General features: G+C 43.4%; 1 protein-coding gene across 1 annotated transcript in view; it reads right to left on the reverse strand.

The window, feature by feature from the left end:
- Positions 1 to 24,859, reverse strand: part of glis3 (GLIS family zinc finger 3) — a 287,369-nt gene that overhangs the window by 76,278 nt on the left and 186,232 nt on the right. The window contains exon 7 of the mRNA XM_059026109.1: positions 13,843 to 13,984. Coding sequence (XP_058882092.1) covers positions 13,843 to 13,984 — 142 coding nt within the window. The remainder of the gene's footprint in view (positions 1 to 13,842; positions 13,985 to 24,859) is intronic.

The raw sequence follows: 24,859 nt of genomic DNA on the forward strand, positions 1-24,859 counted from the left end.
GCAACAAGTGTAGGAGTGAGGCCTCCAACTCATGAACCCGATCCCCAGTGTCGTAAGCTGAATGCTCAAAGCTATCAATGCGGTGGCCATGTGAAGTTACCATGGTCTGGATGGCATTGAGAGATGCTTTAAAAGAGACAAACAAGTTCTGAAACTCTGCAGTAAGATCAGCTAGCTGATCTTGAGACGACGGCGCAGGCTCGGCAGGATCAGCAGGCCCCTTGGTCTCGGAATCCAAAGGTAAAGAATCTGTTATCCCACACTTAGGTTTATTTGGCTTTGACATCGTATGACCAGTATAGAAATACGTTAAAAAAAATAGTACAGTGAAAATATATATTAAAAAATGGGTTTGGTAGGTAGTTTGTGGGAGCGAGCGTCACACGTGTCTACTCCACGTAGTGTTCGACCGGAAGTCCCAAATCCCCTTTAATGTTGTTGAGATTTTTTGGACTTATTTCCTTTAAATTAATGTCAATATCTTTTTCTTTAGCCAGTCTTTAAGTACATTAGCAGCCCATGCTGTCATTTTTTTGTGTTTCTTCAATCTTAGTTTTCATCTATTTCATTTAGCTGTGCCTCTTCTACTGTTATGTGTTTAACTCTTGACAGTTGCTGCTGCACTTATTTTATTTATTTATTTATTTCAGACTGCTGTCTTCACTCAGCAAGTTGGTGTTGTACCAGTGTCACAAAGACAGCCGGAGTGGGTGGCGTCAGACCAGAAGCAGGAAATAAACAGACAGAGAGGTGTGGTTCGGTGAAGTTGAGCGAATGCTTTCGCTCAGCATTTAATAAACAGAACAGAAAATAAAAGGTTTTAAACACAAAACAGGACACAGCACTTGCGCCAAAATAAATAGACAAACAAAACGTACTAAACACTTAACAAACGGTGCACGGAGAGACAAACAAACACGGTGAGTACAAACACTTCTAGATTATTTCACTTTACCACTTTCCTCCTTCTCCTCACCCGTTCTCCACTCTCGAACACCCAACCTCGAGTGAATGAAAATGTGTCTATATATACACTGTTGTGCTGGGATTCAATTACTAATTAATTATTCACTTGAATCCCAGCACGTGAATGAATTACGTGCAACCCCGTGCTCACATATTACATTTAACCAGCACGTGAAGTGATTTGTGCCCTCCTCGTGCCTAAATATAAATCTACATTTTTAACTCACACGTGAAACACAGACCTGTTTATATCCCGTGTACCAATGACTATACACCAACATTTACACACGCACGCAACATACAACACATAATATGCACATAGGGACGGGGCACATTGCCACAACCAGTTATCTATTTTCATTCCCAAATATATTAAGGAAATAGGTGGAATGTCACTCATTTTTAGTAACAATAACAAATAAAATGGCAGTTTGTCATGGAATTTAGAATGTAGTGGTGCTTAGTGATTTATTCAGTGTGAATTGTCTCATTAGTATGCAAGCCATGGTATACGTTATATATATGCACGGTCATGTGATGCTGTTTAAACAATCAGAGGTTGTTATTGTTCCAAGCCGTATTATATATATATATATATATATATATATATATATATATATATATATATATATATATATATATATATATATATATATTATGGTTATAGTTAAGGTTTGAACGAAGGTTCTGTTTAAAGTCGATTTTACAACCAGCTCAAAAGGGGGGTAAATCCCCATCGATATGCATGAAAATTGGTGTGTGTGGTCGGATTGACAGGCTCAACAAACCATGTGTAGCATTTGGTGAAATACTTTTTGAGATACAGCGTGGCGACAAAAACAGCTGTTTTAAATAAAACAAAATAGAAAAATTAAGATGCTTTTGTATACACCTGTATCTCAAAAAGTACTGCTATTTAAGGAACCACACTTGGCATACACATAGTCCTGGGGGTGTAGATGTACAACGGGTTATTTATATTTTCGGGGGGGGGGTCCTGGTTTTACCAAAATTTAACCAAAAAAGAAAACGGTCTGACATCACTTCTGTCTGACATCAGTGCTTGGCAGCGTTGCTTTCGACCGTTCCATTTCACTGAATAGGGAGACATTGAATAGCCTATAGTTCAGCACACACGGGTCAGATGAGGTGCCAAGGCTCAGCCCTGGAGAGCACTGGCACAAATTAAGCACTAGTTAAATAATAACATGTAAGCCACGGATAAAGGTGTTTTCCAAATGGATAAAAAATGATAAAGAATACAATGTATTTGTTATGACACCTCCTATTTTAAACTCCAATTGCTTTTTGTTTATTGAAGATCGTTGTTATTGGGTTTGTGATTATTTGTTTCTATCAAAGTTGTAATTTGCTTTGTTAAACTAATGATCTGACTGACAGCTTTACATGGCCCGGCTTAAACAAAACTCTTGTTCGTCGAGGAACACATTGATCCACATAAAATGAAAACATACTGCCTGCTGGATACAAAAAAAGAAAGAAGTCTGTCAATACTTCTAAAAGCAATACCGTAAATGGTTATGATCTTGTATAGCGTAGGTTCCAAAAAAAAAAAAAAAGTGAGAAGATAATGTTTTGCCAAATAGAATAAAATACAAATGCATACTATTATATGTATGCGTGTTATATATTCCATATTTAAGCACATACAGTACTGTGCAAAAGTTTTAGGCAGGTGTGAAAAAATACTGTAAAGTAAGAATGCTTTCAAAAATAGACATGTTAATAGTTTTTATCAATTAACAAAATGCAAAGTGAGTGAACCGAAGAAAAATCTACATCAAATCAATATTTGGTGTGACCACCCTTTGCCTTCAAAACAGCATCAATTCTTCTAGGTACACTTGCACACAGTTTTTGAAGGAACTCGGCAGGTAGGTTGGCCCAAACATCTTGGAGAACTAACCACAGTTCTTCTGTGGATTTAGGCAGCCTCAGTTGCTTCTCTCTCTTCATGTAATCCCAGACTCGATGATGTTGAGATCAGGGCTCTGTGGGGGCCATACCATCACTTCCAGGACTCCTTGTTCTTCTTGACGCTGAAGATAGTTCTTAATGACTTTCGCTGTATGTTTGGGGTCGTTGTCATGCTGCAGAATAAATTTGGGGCCAATCAGGTGCCTCCCTGATGGCATTGCATGATGGATAAGTATCTGCCTGTACTTCTCAGCATTGAGGAGACCATTCATTCTGACCAAATCCCCAACTCCATTTGCAGAAATGCAGCCCCGAACTTGCAAGGAACCTCCACCATGCTTCACTGTTGCCTGCAGACACTCATTCGTGTACCGCTCTCCAGCCCTTCGGCAAAAACTGCCTTCTGCTACAGCCAAATATTTCAAATTTTGACTCATCAGTCCAGAGCACCTGCTGCCATTTTTCTGCACCCCAGTTCCTGTGTTTTCGTGCATAGTTGAGTCGCTTGGCCTTGTTTCCACGTCGGAGGTATGGCATTTTGGCCGCAAGTCTTCCATGAAGGCCACTTCTGACCAGACTTCTCCGGACAGTAGATGGGTGTACCAGGGTCCCACTGTTTTCTGCCAATTCTGAGCTGATGGCACTGCTGGACATCTCCCGATTGCGAAGGGAAGTAAGCATGATGTGTCTTTCATCTGCTGCAGTAAGTTTCCTTGGCCGACCACTGCGTCTACGGTCCTCAACGTTGCCCGTTTCTTTGTGCTTCTTCAAAAGAGCTTGGACAGCACATCTGGAAACCCCTATCTGCCTTGAAATTTCTGCCTGGGAGAGACCTTGCTGATGCAGTATAACTACCTTGTGTCTTGTTGCTGTGCTCAGTCTTGCCATGGTGTATGACTTTTGACAGTAAACTGTCTTCAGCAACCTCACCTTGTTAGCTGAGTTTGGCTGTTCCTCACCCAGTTTTATTCCTCCTACACAGCTGTTTCTGTTTCAGTTAATGATTGTGTTTCAACCTACATATTGAATTGATGATCATTAGCACCTGTCTGGTATAATTGTTTAATCATACACCTGACTATATGCCTACAAAATCCCTGACTTTGTGCAAGTGTACCTAGAAGAATTGATGCTGTTTTGAAGGCAAAGGGTGGTCACACCAAATATGGATTTGATTTAGATTTTTCTTCTGTTCACTCACAGCATTTAGTTAATTGATAAATATAATCTATTAACATGTCTATTTTTGAAAGCATTCTTACTTTACAGCATTTTTTCACACCTGCCTAAAACTTTTGCACAGTACTGTACATTAAACACTTTCTGCTATTTGTTTACTGTATATCGCTGCCAAAGGAAGTTTGAGATTTTTTTCACATTGTTCTTCAGTTGCTACAGAATGTTTATCTTGAAAGAGACCTTCTTCACAACGCGAAGTCATTTACTGTCAGGTGGGTAAAAGCTATTATTAATCATTTGTGTTGATTTAAGAAACCCCTGAAATAAGGATGTATCAGACAGCAGTAGAACATCCACGAGTAAAATAAAAAGTTATTTAACTTTTGTTAATGAAATGGGTCTGTAACAGGGAGAGACCTGGACTGGCCGTCTGACGCATGCGCGATGCTGCAGGAAGGGGGCGGCAGTCCCGTTGGGTCTGCCTGCCAGTCATGGCGGTGACACGGAGAGGTGGGGAAGAGGGTGTGTGTGCTTTTCCCCTCTCTGAGTGGCTGGGAGGCGGACTTTAATGGGATTGCTAACCTATAAAGTAACACTCTGTTGTTTCCTCAGATCTGCCCCTTTAAACTGGAACAGCGAGCAAGGCGGTCTCGCTTTGACTACCAACAGACGGGAGGATAACAAACACCCGGAAAGAAAAATCAAAGAAAATAATTTTAAAGAAAGAAAGGGAAAAGTGGGGGATCGTTGGGCAGCCCCAGTATTGTTGTGCAGTGAGACAGCAGAGTGTAGGACGGAGTCCCGGGTCGTACGGGTAGCGGCGACTGGGGAGATTCACGCTGCGAAGTGCAGCACATTTATTTTGTAGTTTTTCCTTACTGTGTTTTATTTTCCCTGTTTCTTTTTGCCTTTTTCGTTTTTATAATTTGTGAGCACCTGCGAGTGCCGGACTGTAGCTGAGTACCCTGCCGTGGTATTCCCCGTTGGTTCTGGATACCATAGCTGGTAGCCAGACCACGGACCACAAGCGCCCTCTACGGGCTCAAAGAAATCAGTACACCTCACCAGAGTACAAAAAGAAAATAATAAAACCGAGCACCTGTGTGGTGTTGTCAACTACCATTTCTGTCTCCCGTGTCAGTGAATACCCGCACCCTCCCACACGTGGTGTCAGAAGTGGGATCACTGGCACTGCCCAAACAAAGCAGTGCACCCACCAACGGAGAAGAAATGGATGCCGTCCAATTTGCGGCCATGATGGACCTCCTGCGCCAGACCCTAACTGCTGCGGTGCAGGGGGCTGCTCGACCGGCAGGTACTGACCCCAGGTTACAGAGACCCACAAAGATGACAGCCGAGGATAAACCCGAAGCCTACCTGGAGGTGTTTGAGGCCATGGCGACCTCGGCCGGGTGGGCTCAGGCACAATGGGCCAGCTACCTCTTGCCCCAGCTGACGGGAGAGGCACAGGCAGCAGCGAGAACGCTATCCCCTGAGAGGATGATGGACTACCCCGCGCTGAAAGCGGCCATCCTTAACCGCGTGGGGGCTACCCCAGAGGGGTACCGGCGAAAGTTCCAGGAGGAACAGTTCTCAGCAGAGGAGCACCCCAGAACGATCGCGCATCGTTTGAAGGATTACGCCATGGGCTGGCTGAACCCCGACGCGAGCACCAAAGCCAGGTTAGTGGAGGTGATCGTGGTGGAGCGCTTCCTGGAGTGCTTGGCACCGGCACCTCGGCTGTGGGTGCAACGGCAGGCACCTGCCACTCTAGATCGGGCGGTCGAATGGCGGAACAGTACCAGGCAGCAGAGCCAATGCCAGCAAGACTGCCTGGAAGGAGTACAATTGCTGTATCACCCCCTCCACTGGCCCCGGAGAAGGCGAAGGGACTGGGGGGAAGGGGTAGACAGGTATTTGGACGGGGGGTGTCAGCGGGAGCTCCCGGCCCGGGAACTGGGGCAGGGTGGGGTTACCCACGGGCTGCCGCGGTGTCGGACTGGGGTCTCGCGCGGCCACCTTACCGTCGAGCCCCTTTGATGGCTCCAGTGTTTCCACCCCTTGTTGAAGCGCTGGGACGAGAAACCAGCCCACCAAGGTGTTGGACGTGCAGGGAGGTGGGCCACATCGCGCGGGACTGCCCCGTGATGGAATGTGACCTCAGCCGACCAGGTAAGCATGTTCAATTACCTCAGTCACTCCAGCAGACGGGTTTTGTTATTCCTGTAACCGTGGATGGTACACAAACCCAGGCGCTCCTGGATTCAGGGTGTGGTCAGTCCCTAATACAGGATAGCCTAATCTCACCGGGGCATAAACAAATATTGGGTCGGGTGCATATTAAATGTATTCATGGGGATGTACGCTCTTATCCTAAGGTTAGCATAACGATGAAAATTGGCCAGCAGATGACACAGGTGCAGGTGGGGTTGTGTCCTCGATTGCCGGTCCCGGTAGTTCTGGGACGGGACTGTGGGCAATTCAAAAGTTGGTTGGCTGCCCTGACGGCCCCGTCCTCCCTATTGGCTAAGAAAGAGGAAGTAATTGGAGAGATCTTTCCCTTTCGCGACCCGGAGTGATTTTGTCATAAATTTAAACCCCGTAAAACTAAACGGGAGCGCCGGGCTGCTAAGAATGAGGGCTGGTGAAGAGTCTGGGGGGGAGACCGCGGAGCCAGCGCAGGGGTCTGGTTCGGCTGCCTCCGCTCAGGACCGACCTGATCCCGAGCTGGAAGCCATGGGAGCTGATTTTTTAGCTCGTTCCCGTGACTTCCGACTCGAGCAAGGGCGTGACGACGTGCTGGGCAGGCTCTTTGACCAAGCAGCGGTGGTTAATGGTCGGGTGGTCGAGCCCAGACGCGCCGCCACGTACCCTCACTTTGAAATCGCTCGAGACCTCCTGTACCGTGTTGACAAATTGCCCCAGACCGGGGAAGTGCGTCACCAGTTGCTGATTCCTCATCCCTTTAAGGAGGATTTACTGCGGCTGGCTCACGCTATTCCTTTGTCTGGTCATTTGGGTAGGGATAAGACTAAAGCAAGGCTTGTGTCACGGTTCTACTGGATGGGGCTGGATGGTGACGTCAGACGTTTTTGCGAACGTTGTGGGGAGTGTCAGAAGGCTAGTCCTAGAGCCGTCCCACGAGCCCCACTGGTGCCGTTGCCCCTAGTGGAAGCTCCGTTTGAGCGTATTGGAATGGATTTGGTTGGGCCGCTGGAGAGGAGTGCGGCGGGATACACACACCTATTGGTCATTCTGGATTACGCCACGCGTTATCCCGAGGCCATTCCCCTTCGCTCTGCCTCAGCCAAATCTGTTGCCAACGAGCTTGTGAAGGTCTTTTCCCGAGTGGGGATTCCCAAAGAAATACTAACCGACCAAGGCACCAACTTTATGTCCCGACTAATCCGCGGAACATGTAAACTTTTAGGGATTAAGACCATCAGGACCTCGGTGTTTCATCCTCAGACCGATGGTCTTGTGGAGCGCTTTAATAAAACCCTTAAGAACATGTTGCGCAGATTTATTAATAGTGATGTGCGTTACTGGGACCAGCTGATTCCTCCCCTTCTCTTTGCGATCAGAGAGGTACCCCAGGCTTCCACGGGTTTTTTGCCATTCGAGCTGCTGTATGGGCAAAGACCCCGGGGTGTGCTCGATCTGGTCCGAGAGATGTGGGAGGAACAGCAGGACAATTCGACTAATACAGTCCGGTATGTGTTGGACCTGCGCAAACGTCTTGAGTCTGTGGGAAAATGGGCGCATGACAATTTGCAGCAGGCTCAGCACAGACAGGAGACGCAATACAACCGAGGAGCCCGGTTGCGCACATTTCAGCCGGGGGATAAAGTACTTCTATTATTACCCAGTTCTGAGTCGAAACTTCTGGCTAAGTGGCAAGGACCCTTTGAGGTTACACGCCGGGTTGGGAAGGTGGACTATGAGATCTGCCAGCCGGAGCGACGGAGAGAGAAACACATTTATCATATAAACCTCTTGAAGCCCTGGCTGCAACCGGAGGCATTGGTAGTGGCGCAGGCGGATGACGTCACAGACCTGGGACCTGATCTTTCTGTGGTGGCGAAAAAGCCCACCATCACATTGAGACTGAGCCGGGAGAGCTAGTTCGCCAGAGGCCGTACCGCATACCTGAGCGCAAAAGACAGGTAATAAAAACGGAAATTGACGAAATGCTCAGACTGGGGGTAATAGAGGAGTCCCAAAGTGACTGGAACAGTCCAATTGTTTTAGTGGATAAGCCAGACGGGTCCACACGATTTTGTATTGACTTCAGGCGAGTTAATGAAAAATCGAGGTTTGACGCTTACCCCATGCCCCGGGTAGATGAATTGCTGGAGCGTCTAGGCACGGCTCATTTTATGACGACACTGGATTTAACGAAGGGGTACAGGCAGATACCCCTGACCCCGGAATCCAGAGAGAGGACGGCGTTTTCGACTCCCTTCGGGTTATACCAATTTAGGACCATGCCCTTTGGGTTGCACGGAGCACCAGCCACTTTCCAGCGGATGATGGATCGCATTTTGCGGCCCCATCAGCAGTACGCCGCTGCTTACATAGATGACGTGGTTATCCACAGTGAGGATTGGCCGAGTCATCTGTGTAAGGTAGCGGCGGTATTGCAATCCTTGCGGGAGGCTGGGCTCACTGCTAACCCAAAGAAATGTGCCATTGGGAAGAGTGAGTCGGAGTATTTGGGGTATCGAGTAGGGGGCGGCCAGATCAGACCGCTGATTGCTAAGGTGAAAGCCTTGGCTGACTGGCCGGTCCCTACGACCAAAACCCAGGTGCGCTCTTTCTTGGGACTAGCGGGCTATTATAGGAAGTTCATTCCGAACTTCGCCACGCTCGCTACGCCCTTGACAGACCTCACCCGGAAGGCTGCTCCAAATACGGTTCAGTGGACGGAGCCGTGCCAGAGGGCCTTTCTCGCTCTGAAGCGAAGGCTGTGTAGCAAGCCAGTGCTGTGCAGTCCTGATTTCAGCAAGAGGTTCACCCTGCAGACGGATGCGTCAGAGACAGGTCTCGGGGCAGTGTTGTCTCAGGAGGTGCGGGGAAGCGAGCACCCGGTCCTGTATATCAGCAGGAAGCTCCTTCCCCGTGAAAAGAACTATAGTACCATCGAGAAGGAGTGTCTCGCGGTAAAATGGGCAGTCGAGTCACTCCGGTACTACCTCCTGGGGCGACACTTCACCCTGGTGACAGATCATGCCCCCTTGGCATGGCTTCACCGGATGAAAAATAACAATGCCAGAATCACGCGGTGGTACTTGGCCCTGCAGCCCTATGCCTTCAGGGTTGTCCACCGAGCAGGTAAGCTCCATCTAAATGCTGATTTTTTCTCTCGGGAAGGCATGGGGGTGTAGGATTTCGAATGGACCGGTGGTGCCATTCTGAGAGGGAGGATGTGTAACAGGGAGAGACCTGGACTGGCCGTCTGACGCATGCGCGATGCTGCAGGAAGGGGGCGGCAGTCCCGTTGGGTCTGCCTGCCAGTCATGGCGGTGACACGGAGAGGTGGGGAAGAGGGTGTGTGTGCTTTTCCCCTCTCTGAGTGGCTGGGAGGCGGACTTTAATGGGATTGCTAACCTATAAAGTAACACTCTGTTGTTTCCTCAGATCTGCCCCTTTAAACTGGAACAGCGAGCAAGGCGGTCTCGCTTTGACTACCAACAGACGGGAGGATAACAAACGCCCGGAAAGAAAAATCAAAGAAAATAATTTTAAAGAAAGAAAGGGAAAAGTGGGGGATCGTTGGGCAGCCCCAGTATTGTTGTGCAGTGAGACAGCAGAGTGTAGGACGGAGTCCCGGGTCGTACGGGCAGCGGCGACTGGGGAGATTCACGCTGCGAAGTGCAGCACATTTATTTTGTAGTTTTTCCTTACTGTGTTTTATTTTCCCTGTTTCTTTTTGTCTTTTTCGTTTTTATAATTTGTGAGCACCTGCGAGTGCCGGACTGTAGCTGAGTACCCTGCCGTGGTATTCCCCGTTGGTTCTGGATACCATAGCTGGTAGCCAGACCACGGACCACAAGCGCCCTCTACGGGCTCAAAGAAATCAGTACACCTCACCAGAGTACAAAAAGAAAATAATAAAACCGAGCACCTGTGTGGTGTTGTCAACTACCATTTCTGTCTCCCGTGTCAGTGAATACCCGCACCCTCCCACAGGGTCAATAACAATATATTTTTTAGAAAGTATAAGACATGACTGATGACGATAATCAATCAGCCTGAATTGAGAAAATAAATTAATACGACTCGCAGCGAGTAGTCTAAAGCCAGTAAAAAAAAAAAAAACAAACACATTACAATACAGTACATTATTAATACAGTGACAATACAACTGTAGTAATATTCGTATTGTAATTGTTTATGTGTACAACTTTAGAGGTACTTTAATTGCCCCTAAATAAGAATGTATCAGGCAGCAGTTGAACATCCATGAGTAAAATAAAAAGTTATTTAACTTTTGTTAATGAAATGGGTCAATAACAATATATTTTAGAAAGTATAAGACATGACTGATGACGATAATCAATCCGCCTGAAATTGAGAACATAAATAAATTAATACGACTCACAGCGAGTAGTCTAAAGCTGGTAAAAAAAAAAAAAAAAAAAAAACAACAACATTACAATATTACAACTTTAGTAATATTCATATCGTAATTGTTTATGTGTACAACTCGTCAACACAGTACAGTACAGAATTCTATTTATTACATTCCGAGTAAACTTTTGGGCAATTCAATTTAGAAATGCATGTAACCTGTTATTGTTATTATTTCATTTTTAATAAATACTCTTAGTATATCACAGATTATTATATACATTTTCAGATATCCAAATCACTATACAGAATTCTATTTATTATGTTTCAGAAATCTTTTTTTCCTTTGGTGGTTGATCCAAATATCTCCTATCTAATTCAGGTAAGAACTGACAAGACTTGAAAGATGTGCCTGACAGACAGAAGAGAGAAGAAGCGACAACAAATCCAATATGGCATTGTGACAGGCTAGCAGCAGGGATGACGTCAGACCAGAAAGGAGTACACAGACAGGCAGTAGTGATGAGTGAAACTGAGTCGCAATGGTTGCGCTCAGTACGTTTATTGCAAAATAAAAGGTTTAAACAGAAAACAGGACTTGAGGCCAAAATAAATAGACAAACAAAATGGATTAACACTAAACAAACGGTGGACTAACAGACAAACAAACATGGTGAGTACAAATACTTCTAACAATTATTATTTTAGTTTACTTTCTTTCCTCTCCACACCCGTTCTCCACTCACCGAACACACAACCCCGAGTGAGTGCTTTGTGCATCTATATATATTGTTGTGTAGGGATTCAATTACTAATTAATTATTTACTTGAATCCCAGCACATGAACTCATCATGTGGAACCCCGTGCTCACATATTAAATACTTTAAATGCATGTGAAGTGAAGTGCAATCCCCATGCCTAAATACAATTATACATTTTAAACACTAGTGCTCCACACACCCATTTATATATCTATACACCAACATTAACACACCACACGCAACATATAACACAGAAATGCACACAGGGGCAGGGCACATTGCCACAGGCATCAAGACCTTAAATTGCACAGAACGCATCCGTCTGCCTAAAAACCTGCAGGATTCTTACATGATCTTTCTAGAGAGTGGACAGAGCCACACAACATGAAGAATAACTGCTCCCCGGCAGTACTATTCAGATAATGTCACCAGCTCTTCAGCATCAGGTACAGCCCTTGCTTTCCCCACCTTTCCAGCCACAGATAGAGCCATTGCTGTCCCCACCTCTCCAAACTCAGGTACAGTCCTTGTTGTCGCCATATCCGCAGCCTCTCTGGCAGCCGTTGCTGTCCCGACCTCTCCAGCCTCAGGTACAGCCGTTGCCTTTTAAACCGAGGATAATTCTGATCGCTCTATTCTGCATTCTTTCTAGAGCAGCAATAACATTTTTGTAACGAGGTGACCAGAACTGAACACAATATTCTAGGTGAGGTCTTTTTAATGAATTGCAAAGTGTTAACATTACTTCCCTTGATTTAAATTCAACACTTCTCACAACATATCCGAGCATCTTGTTGGCCTTTTTTATAGCTTCTCCACATTGTCTAGATGAAGACATTTTCGAGTCAACATAAACTGCTAGGTCTTTTTCATAGATTCCTTCTTCAATTTCAGTATCTCCCATATGATATTTATAACATTGCTGTTAACCATTTTTTAACTCTGCAGAGACATGTGGGACATATTTCCTGAATATGATAATACACGAACATGTAGTAATGATATAACTGGACTAATTAATGAAACTGCTGTGTCTTAGGAAAAAAGCAAACTGCTGTGTCTTAAGAAAAAGGGCCAATTGGTTCCTGGCAGACATGCTGAACTATGTGACCTACTGATTAGAGGACCGGCGCCTGAACTGGATTAGGCTGAGCGGACAGTTGAATTATGTACAGATAATTCACACATGCAACAACAATCGTTTTCACTCAAGGAAGACATAACCTAGCGATGTCCCAGTGGAAAAGGACATTAAAACATCAAAGGACTGTGAGTTTAAAAAAAGGCAAGATACACAAATGATCTCATGAAAGTGGCAAAACTGAACATTTTGCCCTCCACACCAAATGCTAAACAAGGTGCTGTCACTTTGCTAAGCAAAGCTGCAAATCCGGGACTCTGCCTAAAAACGGAATCAAGACGGGACTCTGTCTGAAACGGACCCAAGATGAGGAAGCAAGCTGCAAGCGAGTCAGCGACCACAAGCAACGAGACTGAGGCCCGGCTGGAGGACTGCAATAAAACTTACAGCGACTGTTATCAGACAAACCAGTCTGGGACTGTGGTACACCTAAAACCACAGTATCCAAAAGAAACTGTGCCCTGCTACCAGCGTAGCTAAAGATTCAGTGAAGAGGACAGAGTGGATGGGCGCTGTTGTGGATCCTATACCGAGGACTGATGACTTTGTTGCAGCTGTTTGTTGATACTATCGAGAATTGAACGCTTCAAGGAACCGTTGAGTATAATTCCAGTTGCATTTTCCTTTCATGGAACTAAATTAATTAATTGTAACACATTCACATAGAATTGTACTGTTAATTATTTACTTTGCACACTTTGCGTGTGAAATAACTTTTTGTGAAACTTGATGAAGTAACTATAAGTAATCTACCTTATATTGTTGTATGAAGAATTTCATTAAAAGTAAACTTGCCATATATTTAATCTATATACCATTAATGAGCTTAATGTGATATATTTTCAGATTGTCTGCATTATCTCAGATTTACTCTGTGCTTGGATGTGGGCGTGTGTGTGTGAGTGAGCGACTAGCTACGTCACAGCCTGCTCGTGCTGCAGTTTGTGTGTGAGGAGACAGGCGGTGTCATATTTCAATTGCTTGCTAGTCAAGTTAAGGCAGTGAGAGTTTTTAATTGTGTTCTGTTAGAGATTGAGAGATTTACTTTTTAACTTTTCTGATTTCTGTTTATTATTTGTATGCTTTATAAAATACTACTATTAATTGAACATTCCTTGTGTCTGCGCGTGAATGTGTGTTCATAGTAAATCATCGATCTTTGTAACACATCAATTAAATATTGTTAGTAAGAGAACTAATCAACCCAGATAAACATTAAATTATCAATTATTGAATTGTTCCCATAGACATTAATATATATTATGGAGATATAAAAAGGATACCTGGGTACATGTCATGAGATGGTCCTGGAGATTGGCCCATACCACTCTCTCCTGTGTCATTTGGTGAACTGCCAGGCTGAAGAGGCTGGATAGTGAGGCAATCAGAGAGGATATCCTGCCCTAATTCAGTGCGGGGTCGTAACTGAAAAAGGAAAACAAAGACACACATTAGCAGGGACCTTAATTCTTTAGCAAGGAACTTACTTCTCTGTAGACACTGTGCTACTCTAGTTATTGGAAACCGTGGAATCTTTATATATATTGTATCCCTGTGCAGATTTTAACTGCTGTAATTTAGTACTCCCTCTTTTAATTAATAGTGCAACTGCTAGACAAATGCCTGGGATACATTGCACGAAAAATTGGACCAGGTTTAAAAAGGGACAAAGTAGTATGAGATAAATCATAATCAAGCCTAAATGTTACAATTTTTGGTGCTAGAAGCTACAATTGAGGTTGAAAACAATAATGTAATTGGTATTTCAGAAACTTAGCTTACCCCAAATGACAGTGAAAAATACTCAATTACTGGGTTTAGGTTCTTTATAAGGAGGAGGCTGCGTGGTCCAGTGGTTAAAGAAAAGGGCATGTAACCAGGAGGTCCCTGGTTCAAATCCCACCTCAGCCAATGACTCATTGTGTGACCCTGAGCAAGTCACTTAACCTCCTTGTGCTCCGTCTTTCGGGTGAGACGTAATTGTAAGTGACTCTGCAGCTGATGCATAGTTCACACACCCTGGTCTCTGTAAGTCGCCTTGGATAAAGGCGTCTGCTAAATAAACAAATGATAATAATAATAAGGGATAGTCAGGATAGCAGAGACAATCTGGATATAGCTAACCAAGGTCTGACACTTGGAGTTTGCTACAGATGAAATGTAGACAGCAGTAAAGCACTGGAAGGCGAATCCGGTGAAGCAAGCTGGTGCTGATTTTTGACAAATCAATGAAGACAGGAAATGTCCTAGCTGGTATCGTATTTAAGAGAGGAGATAATGCAGAACTGGAAAATTAGATCTATCAATAACTCGATATTGGAGCAATATTGTAGAAGACTTTGCTGACAGTAATCTGGCATAGTGAGGAGGCTAAAAGAATCAAGGGAGGTTATGAAAGAATGTATAAAGCCTTAGGTGTGTGGAAGCGACATTGTGGGAAAAGTACAGTTGTGGACAAGTACAGTGCAGTTAGAAGCCGTTTGAAAGCAGGTTGACAGCTGCATAAGCTAAACTAAACTTCCACAAAAAAAAAAAAAAAAAAAATCATGGTCTTCAAGCCAGTAATCTGTGACAACTGCATGATGTGGGAAATCCAAGAAAACCCAACAGAGCTCAACCAAGTTTGTGTAATGTGCCGCACGATCCAGGGCTTGCTCCAACGAGTAAGTCTGCAAGAAAAGGAGCTGGAGGAAATAAGACAGCAACAGGAGCTTGAGGAGCTGACACACCCACAATTCATGGAAGTCCACACCCCTAGCAGACTGAAAGCCACCACGGAGATGGAAGAGAGTCGAAACAGCTGGGTTCAGATAGGCAGAAGCAGGGAAAAAAAGAAACTTCGTCAAACACAACCACCAGAAATCCAGACAGCCAACAAATTTGAGCCACTTCAACTTTTAGATGACCAAAACCAACATCAAGAGAATGAAAGGAACAACATCCAGGACCCTATAAACAGTGCTGGCCAGGCAGCAAAAAGAAGGGAGGTCATGATCGTTGGGGACTCCACATTGAGAAACACAGCAAGTTCAGTTCACAGTTTGGACCCCCTTACTACAACAGTGTGCTGCCTTCCAGGAGCCTCTGTCAAGCACATCACTGAGAACATGGACAGGCTCCTAGAATGAACAGGAGACGACCCGGTAGTAGTCATCCACATCGGTACAAACAACATTGGAAGAGACAGACCAAGAACCCTCAAAACAAATTCAGAGAGCTAGGAAGGAAAAAAGACAAGACCAAAACTGTGGTATTTTCTGTGATACTGCTGGCACCTTGCAAAGGACCATATGGACAGCTGGAAATACAAAATCAAAATTCATGGCTGAAAATCGTGGTGCACACAGGAAGGCTTCACCTTTCTTGAACATTGGAGCACATTCTACAACAAGAACTATCTATATAGGTGGGACGGACTGCACTTAAACAGAAAGGAAACCAATCTACTCTGAGAAAGGATCCTTGAGGAGGTCCAGAAGCATTTAAACTAGAAAGGAAGGGGGGAGAAAACAAAAAAAACAGAAGGGAGACCACATCAAAACAAGGGCAACAACTCAGATAAGACAACTATTAAATGTATTTATCTTAATGCTAGAAGTCTCAGAAACAAAATGTTAGAACTTGAAGGTACTGCACTAACAAGTAACTACGATGTGATAGGTGTTACAGAAACTTGGTTGTCTGAGAGTGATGGAGACGAATATTATTATTATTTATTTCTTAGCAGACGCCCTTATCCAGGGCGACTTACAATTGTTACAAGATATCACATTATACAGATATCTCATTATTTTTACATACAGTTACCCATTTATACAGTTGGGTTTTTACTGGAGCAATCTAGGTAAAGTACCTTGCTCAAGGGTACAACAGCATTGTCCCCCACTGGGGATTGAACCCACAACACTCCGGTCAAGGGTCCAGAGCCCTAACCACTACTCCACACAAGTGCCATATAATATTAGTGGGTACACACTGTATAGGAAAGACAGGCAGGGCAGAAGAGGCAGTGGGGTAGCGCTATACATAAGAAATAGTCTTGAAGTCCAGGTGTTAAATCAGGACAAAGAAAACAATGCAGAATCAATATGGGACAGAATAATGGATACAAATTCAAAGGGCATAATAATAGGAGCATGCTATAGACCGCCAAATTCAGACGTTGAGCAAAATAATCTGTTGTACAATGACATTCGAAATGCGTGTAGAAAAGGAGAAGCCATACTAATGGGGGATTTCAACTTCCCCCGTACAAAATGGGAGAACCCGGTGGGGAGCATAACGGACGAAATTAAAATGGTGGAAATGACAAATGACTGTTTCCTAACGCAATTTGTCAAGGCACCAACTAGAGGGGAGGCATGCCTTGATTTAGTCTTTTCAAATAAGGAAGAAAGAATAACTAAAACAGGTCAGAGAGCCATTGGCAAACTCAGACCACAACATGGTCTCATTTGAAGTATTTTTTAAAACCCCAAAAGTAATGACTAAAGCTAAGGTTTACAATTTTAGAAAAGCAAACTATGAAGGTATGAAACAGAGACTAACATAAGTAGGTTGGAGTAAAATAGAGAAAACATCCACAGAAAAAGGATGGCTTTTTAAAAAAAATGTAGTACTAGAGGCGCAAAACAATTACATCCCAAAAGTAGACAAATCTAAATCTAAAACAAAATGGCCAAAATGGTTTAATAGATCAATAAAAAATAATATTCAGCGAAAAAAGGCACTTTACAAGCGTTTAAAAGGGACCAAAAACAAAGTACACAGAAAGAGTACTTGGAACTGCAAATACAAGTCAAAAAGGAAGTTAGAAAGGCCAAGAGAGAGATAGAAATCAATATTGCTAAGGGGGCTAAAACCAATTCCAAAATGTTTTACCAATATTATAACCGCAAGAAAACATTCAAAGAGGAGGTTAAATGTCTAAGAGACACAAATGGCAAAATCATAGATTATGAAAAAAATAGCAAATATATTAAATTATTACTTTTCACAGGTTTTTACAAAGGAGGACACGGACAACATGCCCCACATGTCGACCTGTTCCTATCCAGTTTTAAATAACTTTAGCATAACAGAGGCAGAAGTGTTAAAGGGACTAGGAGCTCTTAAAATAAACAAATCCCCTGGGCCGGATGAGATCCTCCCAATAGTACTCAAAGAAATGAAAGAAGTTATTTACAAACCGCTAACCAAGACCATGCAACAGTCTCTTGACACAGGGGCTGTACCGACAGACTGGAAAATAGCAAATGTAATACCGATCCACAAAAAGGGAGACAAAACCGAACCAGGTAACTACAGACCAATAAGCCTGACTCTGCTAAACTTATGGAAACTATAATAAGATCCAAAATGGAAAATTACCTATATGGTAACAATATCCTGGGAGACAGTCAGCATGGTTTTAGGAAAGGGAGATTGTGTCTAACTAACCTACTTGACATTTTTGAGGATATTGAAAATGGATAATTGCAAAGCATACGACATGGTTTATTTAGATTTCCAGAAAGCTTTTGACAAAGTCCCGCAAAAAAGATTAATTCTCAAACTAAACACAATAGGGATTCAAGGAAATGCATGCACATGGATTAGGGAGTGGTTAACATGTAGAAAACAGAAAGTACTGATTAGAGGAGAAACCTCAAAATGGAGTGAGGTAACAGTGGTGTACCGCAGGGATCAGTATTAGGTCCTCTGCTATTCCTAATCTACATTAATGATTTAGATTCTGGTATAGTAAGCAAACTTAGTTGGTGTCTTAGTTGGTGCTTATCTTGGCGAGAGCCGAGTTCAAATCAGCATGAAGTTTTAACATGTACTCTCGTGTAATGGAAATCTACATTTTTAAAAAACAGCCATCCTTTTTCTGTGGATGTTTTCTCTATTTTACTCCAATCTATTTCTGTTAGTCTCTGTTTCATTCCTTCATAGTTTGCTTTTCTAAAATTGTAAACCTTAGGCATGTCGTATGCAGACAGGCTAAAAGAATTGAATCTATTCAGTCTTGAACAAAGAAGACTACGCGGCGATCTGATTCAAACATTCAAAATCCTAAAAGGTATAGACAATGTCAACCCGGGGGACTTCTTTGACTTGAAAAAAGAAAAAAGGACCAGGGGTCATAAATGGAGATTAATGATCCTTGTGAACCCGGTCAGACAAACCAGCATAAGAGAGAAAAGAACCTCAACGGGCACAAGCCTGGAGTTAAATGGCCAAGAGCTTGTGAGAAAACTGCATGGGACACAGTAAACACAGATCTCTGCGTTGCATTGGAAAGATTAAGTGGAACAGTTGAAAAGAAGCTGGATAAATTTGGGGACATCATCTACGCATATGGAAGTGAGAGGTTTGGAGTTCAAAAAAGGAAGGAAAAAGTACAAACTATTCCTGGAAAGTCTAGACGGCAGCAAGAGATTGAACGCTTAGTTAGAGAAAGGAGACAGCTGAGGAACCAATGGAGAAGAGCAGAACAAAGTCAGAAGGAGGGACTCAATCTCTTACAAAGGGTCATAAAAGATAAGCTTGCAACATTGCGCAGAGCTGAGCGCCTACGGAAACGCTACAAAAAGAAGGAGCGTGCGAGAGCTAACTTTTATAAAGACCCATTCAAATTTGTAAAGAAGTTATTCACTAGTGAGAAGAATGGCACACTAAAAGCATCTAAGGTTGAGCTGGAGAGATATTTGGAGGAAACACATACAGATTCAAAAAGGCAGGAGCCTATGTCAATTCCGTCAGACATCCCACCTATCAATCCACCAGAATACCAAATGGAGGACTGTGCACCTAAGTGGAAAGAAATAGAGCAAGCTGTGAAAAAAGCAAGGGCTTCATCATCTCCAGGGCCTAATGGAGTTCCGTACAGAGTGTACAAGAGTGCTTCAGGAGTTCTACGAATTCTGTGGAAATTGATGAAAGTGGCATGGGAAAAACAGGTTGTACCAAGAGCATGGCGCCGAGCAGGTGGAGTCTTTATACCTAAAGAAAAAGATTCTACAAGCATCAGTCAGTTTCGTCCCATTTCCCTAATAAACGTAGAAGGCAAGATTTTCTTCAGCATTATTGCTCAGAGATTGTCAGCTTACCTATTAAAGAACTGCTTCATTGACACTTCAATACAAAAAGCGGGCATTCCAGGTTTCCCAGGTTGCTTAGAACACATCAATGTGATCTGGCAACAAATTCAATCCGCTAAAAAGGAGAGGAAGGAGCTCCATGTGACATTCCTGGATTTGGCTAATGCATATGGTTCAGTGCCACATGAACTACTTTGGGCAGCATTTGATTTTTTCAGTGTACCGATGACAATAACAAATTTAGTGAAAGCCTATTTTGGAGATTTGCAATTCAGTTTTTCAACTTCAGAATTCAGCACTACATGGCAATGCCTAGAGGTTGGAATAATGGCAGGATGCACCATTTCTCCACTGGCTTTTACCATGGCAATGGAAGTAATCATTAGGGCATCAAAATGGGTAGTAGGAGGAGAGCGCTTGGCTTCTGGAATGCGACTACCACCAATTCGAGCATACATGGATGACATGACAACCATGACTACAACAGTAGCCTGCACTAATCGATTATTGGGCAAATTAACCAATAACATTGAATGGGCACGAATGCAATTCAAGCCCACTAAATCAAGGAGCATCTCTATAATTAAAGGCAAAGTAGTAGATAAAACATTCTTCATTAATGGCGAGGCAATACCAACAGTGTCTGAGAAGCCAGTGAAGAGTCTTGGGAGATGGTACGACGGGGATCTAAAGGACACAGTTCGTGTGGGAGAAGTTAGACAACAAGCAGTGGAAGGGTTGAAGAGCATAGACAGCTGCGCTCTACCAGGTAAACTAAAACTCTGGTGCTTTCAGTTTGGTCTACTGCCGAGGTTGCTGTGGCCACTGACTGTGTACGAGGTTTCTTTGACAACAGTAGAGAAGCTGGAAGCTTTAATCAGTTCATACATCAGGAAATGGTTGGGAGTTCCACGCTGCCTCAGCAGAGTGGGACTTTATGGTAAAGGAATACTGCAGCTACCAGTCTCTGCTCTAACCGAGGAGTTTAAGTGCGCCAAGGTCAGACTGGAAATGACTTTAGTAGAGTCACGCGATAAATGCGTAAGGGAGGCAGCACCTGTGTTGAAAACTGGAAGAAAGAGGGCGGCAAAGAAAGCTGTGGAAGATGCAAAGGCTGCCCTTCGGATTGGTGATATCATGGGGCAAGTTCAGCATGGAAGAGGGGGTCTTGGTTTCAGTTCAACTCCTCCTACATGGCACAAGGCAGCCCCAGCTCAAAGGAGGAAGCTGGTAGTCAACGAGGTGCAAAAGCAGGAGGAGAGGATGAGGTGTATAAAGGCCATTTCCCAGGCCAAGCAGGGAGAATGGATGAGATGGGAGAGTGTGGAACAACGCAAGATTGGCTGGAAAGACCTATGGTCAATGGAACAGAGCAGGATCAGTTTCCTCATCAGGTCAACATATGATGTTCTCCCATCACCACAGAACCTAAACCTCTGGGTAGGAGAGGATCCCTCATGTCATTTGTGTTCATCACCTGCAACATTAAGGCACATTTTGACAGGATGTAAGGTGGCTCTTAGCCAAGGACGGTTTACTTGGCGCCATGACCAGGTGCTGCGATGTTTGGCCTTAGCATTGGAAGACAAGCGTAACATGACCAATAAGTTGTCACCTGTTCCATCAAAACATTACACACAAAAGACAACATTCCTCCGCCCAGGAGAGCAACCACCAAGAAAAGGTGTTAAAACCAATTCTCGCCCAGGACAACTGGAAGCTGCTAGAGACTGGAAAATGCTGGCAGATGTTGGTCAACGGCTTATTTTTCCACGTGAGATTGCCACCACTAACCTTCGACCAGATATTGTCTTGTGGTCTGGATCAGCACGCCTTGTTCACCTGGTAGAGTTAACAGTGCCATGGGAGGATGCTGTAGATGAGGCGTATGAGAGGAAGAAACTGCGGTATGCTCAACTAGCCACTGAAGCGGAACAGCGAGGATGGAGAGTTCGGGTTTACCCAGTGGAAGTGGGTTGTCGAGGATTTGTGGCACACTCTACAACCCGGTTTCTCAGAGACGTCGGATTCAGTGGCCAAGAGTTGCGTCGCACAGTGAAGAACTTACCTGAAGCAGCAGAGAGGAGCAGCAACTGGCTGTGGTTGAGACGGAAAGATTCTGGCTGGGGACAGGTAAGTAAGCTGGGCTGAGTTGAGTGGGGGACGGAGGGGGGTGATGCTGGGACGCCAGAATCACCGTCGAGCCCTCTTGAGGTGTCGTGGGCTAGTCGACGAAACACTGAGGATGGAAGGTGCCCACTTGAAAACCCCAGAGATGTACCCTACTTAGCTCAATCCAGACGGTTGTCATGCTGATGCGCTGGGGAGGCCGCACTTTGGTTGATCCCCGGAGCCAGCATCGCAGCCGTTGTGTGTGCTGATGCGCCAGGGAGGCAAAATAAGCTGATCCCTGGAGCCAGCATTACACTTCAGCCATTAACACCAGACAGAAGGATATCTACATCATCATATGGAAGGAAACGTAAATGGATGGAGACACATATGGATCACATTAGTTTACTGTAAAGCTACGTCTTAGTTGGTGCTTATCTTGGCGAGAGCCGAGTTCAAATCAGCATGAAGTTTTAACATCTACTCTCGTGTAATGGAAATCTTGACACAGGGGTTGTACCGACAGACTGGAGAATTGCAAACGTAATACCGATCCACAAAAAGGGAGACACAACCGAACCAGGTAACTACAGACCAGTAAGCCTGACTTCTATTATATGTAAACTTATGGAAACTATAATAAGATCAAAAATTGAAAATTACCTATATGGTAACAGCATTCTGGGAGACAGTCAGCATGGTTTTAGTAAAGGAAGATCGTTTCTAACTAACCTGCTTGACTTTTTTGAGGATGCAACATCGACAATGGATAACTGCAAAGCATTGACATGGTTTATTTAGATTTCCAGAAAGCTTCTGACAAAATCCAGCATAAAAGATTAATTCTCAAACTGAATGCAGTAGGGTTTCAAGGGAATGCATGCACATGGATTAGGGAGTGGTTAACATGTAGAAAATAGAAAGTAGTGATTAGAGGAGAAACCTCAAAATGGAGCGAGGTAACCAGTGGTGTACCACAGGGATCAGTATTAGGTCCTCTGCTATTCCTAATCTACATTAATGACAGATTCTGGTATAGTAAGCAAACTCGTTAAATTTGCAGACGACACAAAAACAGGAGGAGTGGCAAACACTGTTGCGGAGCAAAGATCATTCAAAATGATCTAGACAGCATTCAGAACTGGGCAGACACATGGCAAATTACATTTAATAGAGAAAAGTGTAAGGTACTGCACGCAGGCAATACAAATGTGCATTATAAATATCATATGGGAGATAGTGAAATTGAAGAAGGAATCTATGAAAAAGACCTATGCGTTTATGTTGACTCAGAAATGTCTTCCTCTAGACAATGTGGGGAAGCTATAAAAAAGGCCAACAAGATGCTCGGATATATTGTGAAAAATTTCAATCAAGGGAAGTAATGTTAAAACTTTACAATGCATTAGTAAGACCTCATCTAGAATATTGTGTTCAAAAAAGATATTGCTGCTCTAGTGCGACCAGAATTATCCCTGGTTTAACAGGCATGTTGTATGCAGACAGGCTAAAAGAATTGAATCTATTCATTCTTGTACAAAGAAGAGTATGAGGTGATCTGATTCAAGCATTCAAAATTCTAAAAGGCATTGACAATGTCGATCCAGGGGACTTTTTCGACCTGAAAAAAGAAACAAGGACCAGGGGTCACAAATGGAGATTAGATAAAGGGGCATTCAGAACAGAAAATAGGAGGCACGTTTTTATACAGAGAATTGTGAGGGTCTGGAATCCAACTCCCCAGTAATGTTGTTGAAGCTGACACCCTGGGATCCTTCAAGAAGCTGCTTGATGAGATTCTGGGATCAATAAGCTACTAACAACCAAACGAGGAAGATGGGCCAAATGGTCTCCTCTCGTTTGTAAACTTTCTTATGTTCTTATGTTCTAATTCATTATAATGTTTCAAACTAGTGACGCGTGTACATTCTCAGGCAACCAAACCGATATCTTGTTTCATGTTTATGTACGGACTTATTTAAATCACGGAAACAAAGCAAATACATTGTGTCAAGTTGCACATGATACACGCAGACACAGCACTACACTAGCAACAACCTGGGAAAGGAAGTACAGACGTACACATACAGATACAGAAGTGGCGTTCTTGTTGTTATGCTGCTTCTCCATATACTGTACGTTAATATTTTCACTTATAATAATTGCCATGAAAATAAATTGCTACAGTCCCTGTGAAAATAAATGTTCATAATTATTTATGGTAAAGCTGTATTTCGTATTGTTTTCACTACAGAACAGCTGCAGTCTGAAGTCAAGATGCAGAAATATTTACCAGAGCTCAGCTCCGGCTGAATTTAAGCCCTGAGTATAAGTATAGCAAGTATCCTTTTAGAATTTCAGCTCAAAAAGAGAATCTACCGGTGGCGCAAGTTTAGCTTTTCGTTCCCCTCTTTGACTTCTTAAATAGTTAATATGACACTGGCTATTATCAGGGCGGTGCCAGGTTTTTGGGGGCCCCGGGCAATGGACCTCCAGTGCCCCCCACCTTCACCCCAAAATAAAATATTTTGCTATCAAAAAGGTTTTCATAATTAGTAGTCCCTCGCTAAACTGGACATGTCTGGAGACATGAGTTTAAAAAAAAAAAGTAAAAAATCTGTACAGTAGGTATATACACAAATCAAATGAATACCTGTAGCACACTTTCTTTTAACATAACATACGAGTAACACATAAAAAATCATGTTGCTGCTTTTACACATTACTGTACAGTGTGAAAATAGTAAAAAAATATGTTAAACTACTGGTATATGATTTTAGTGCATTTTCTTTTTTACTGTAGCTTACTTAGTACACATTTAACAGAAAACAGAATATACACTTTACAGAAATAATATTTTTTTAATTTACATATAGAAAATTTGACAGCGTACTTACTGCATTTGTTTTTATTTTCTTTGTTTTCGTAGTCTTTTCCTTCTGTTTTTGACATTCAGATTTTAGTTTATTTTTATTTGGAGGTTCCAGAAATTCGGCATGTTTCATTTTTGATGGTTTAAAATCGTATAATTATAATAGGTGTTCAGGCGTTCTGATAATAACAGACGTTATGATAGTGAGGCTCGACAAAACGCTTGTCAAA

Source organism: Acipenser ruthenus, chromosome 1 (assembly GCF_902713425.1).
Source record: "Acipenser ruthenus chromosome 1, fAciRut3.2 maternal haplotype, whole genome shotgun sequence".
NCBI lineage: Eukaryota > Metazoa > Chordata > Actinopteri > Acipenseriformes > Acipenseridae > Acipenser > Acipenser ruthenus.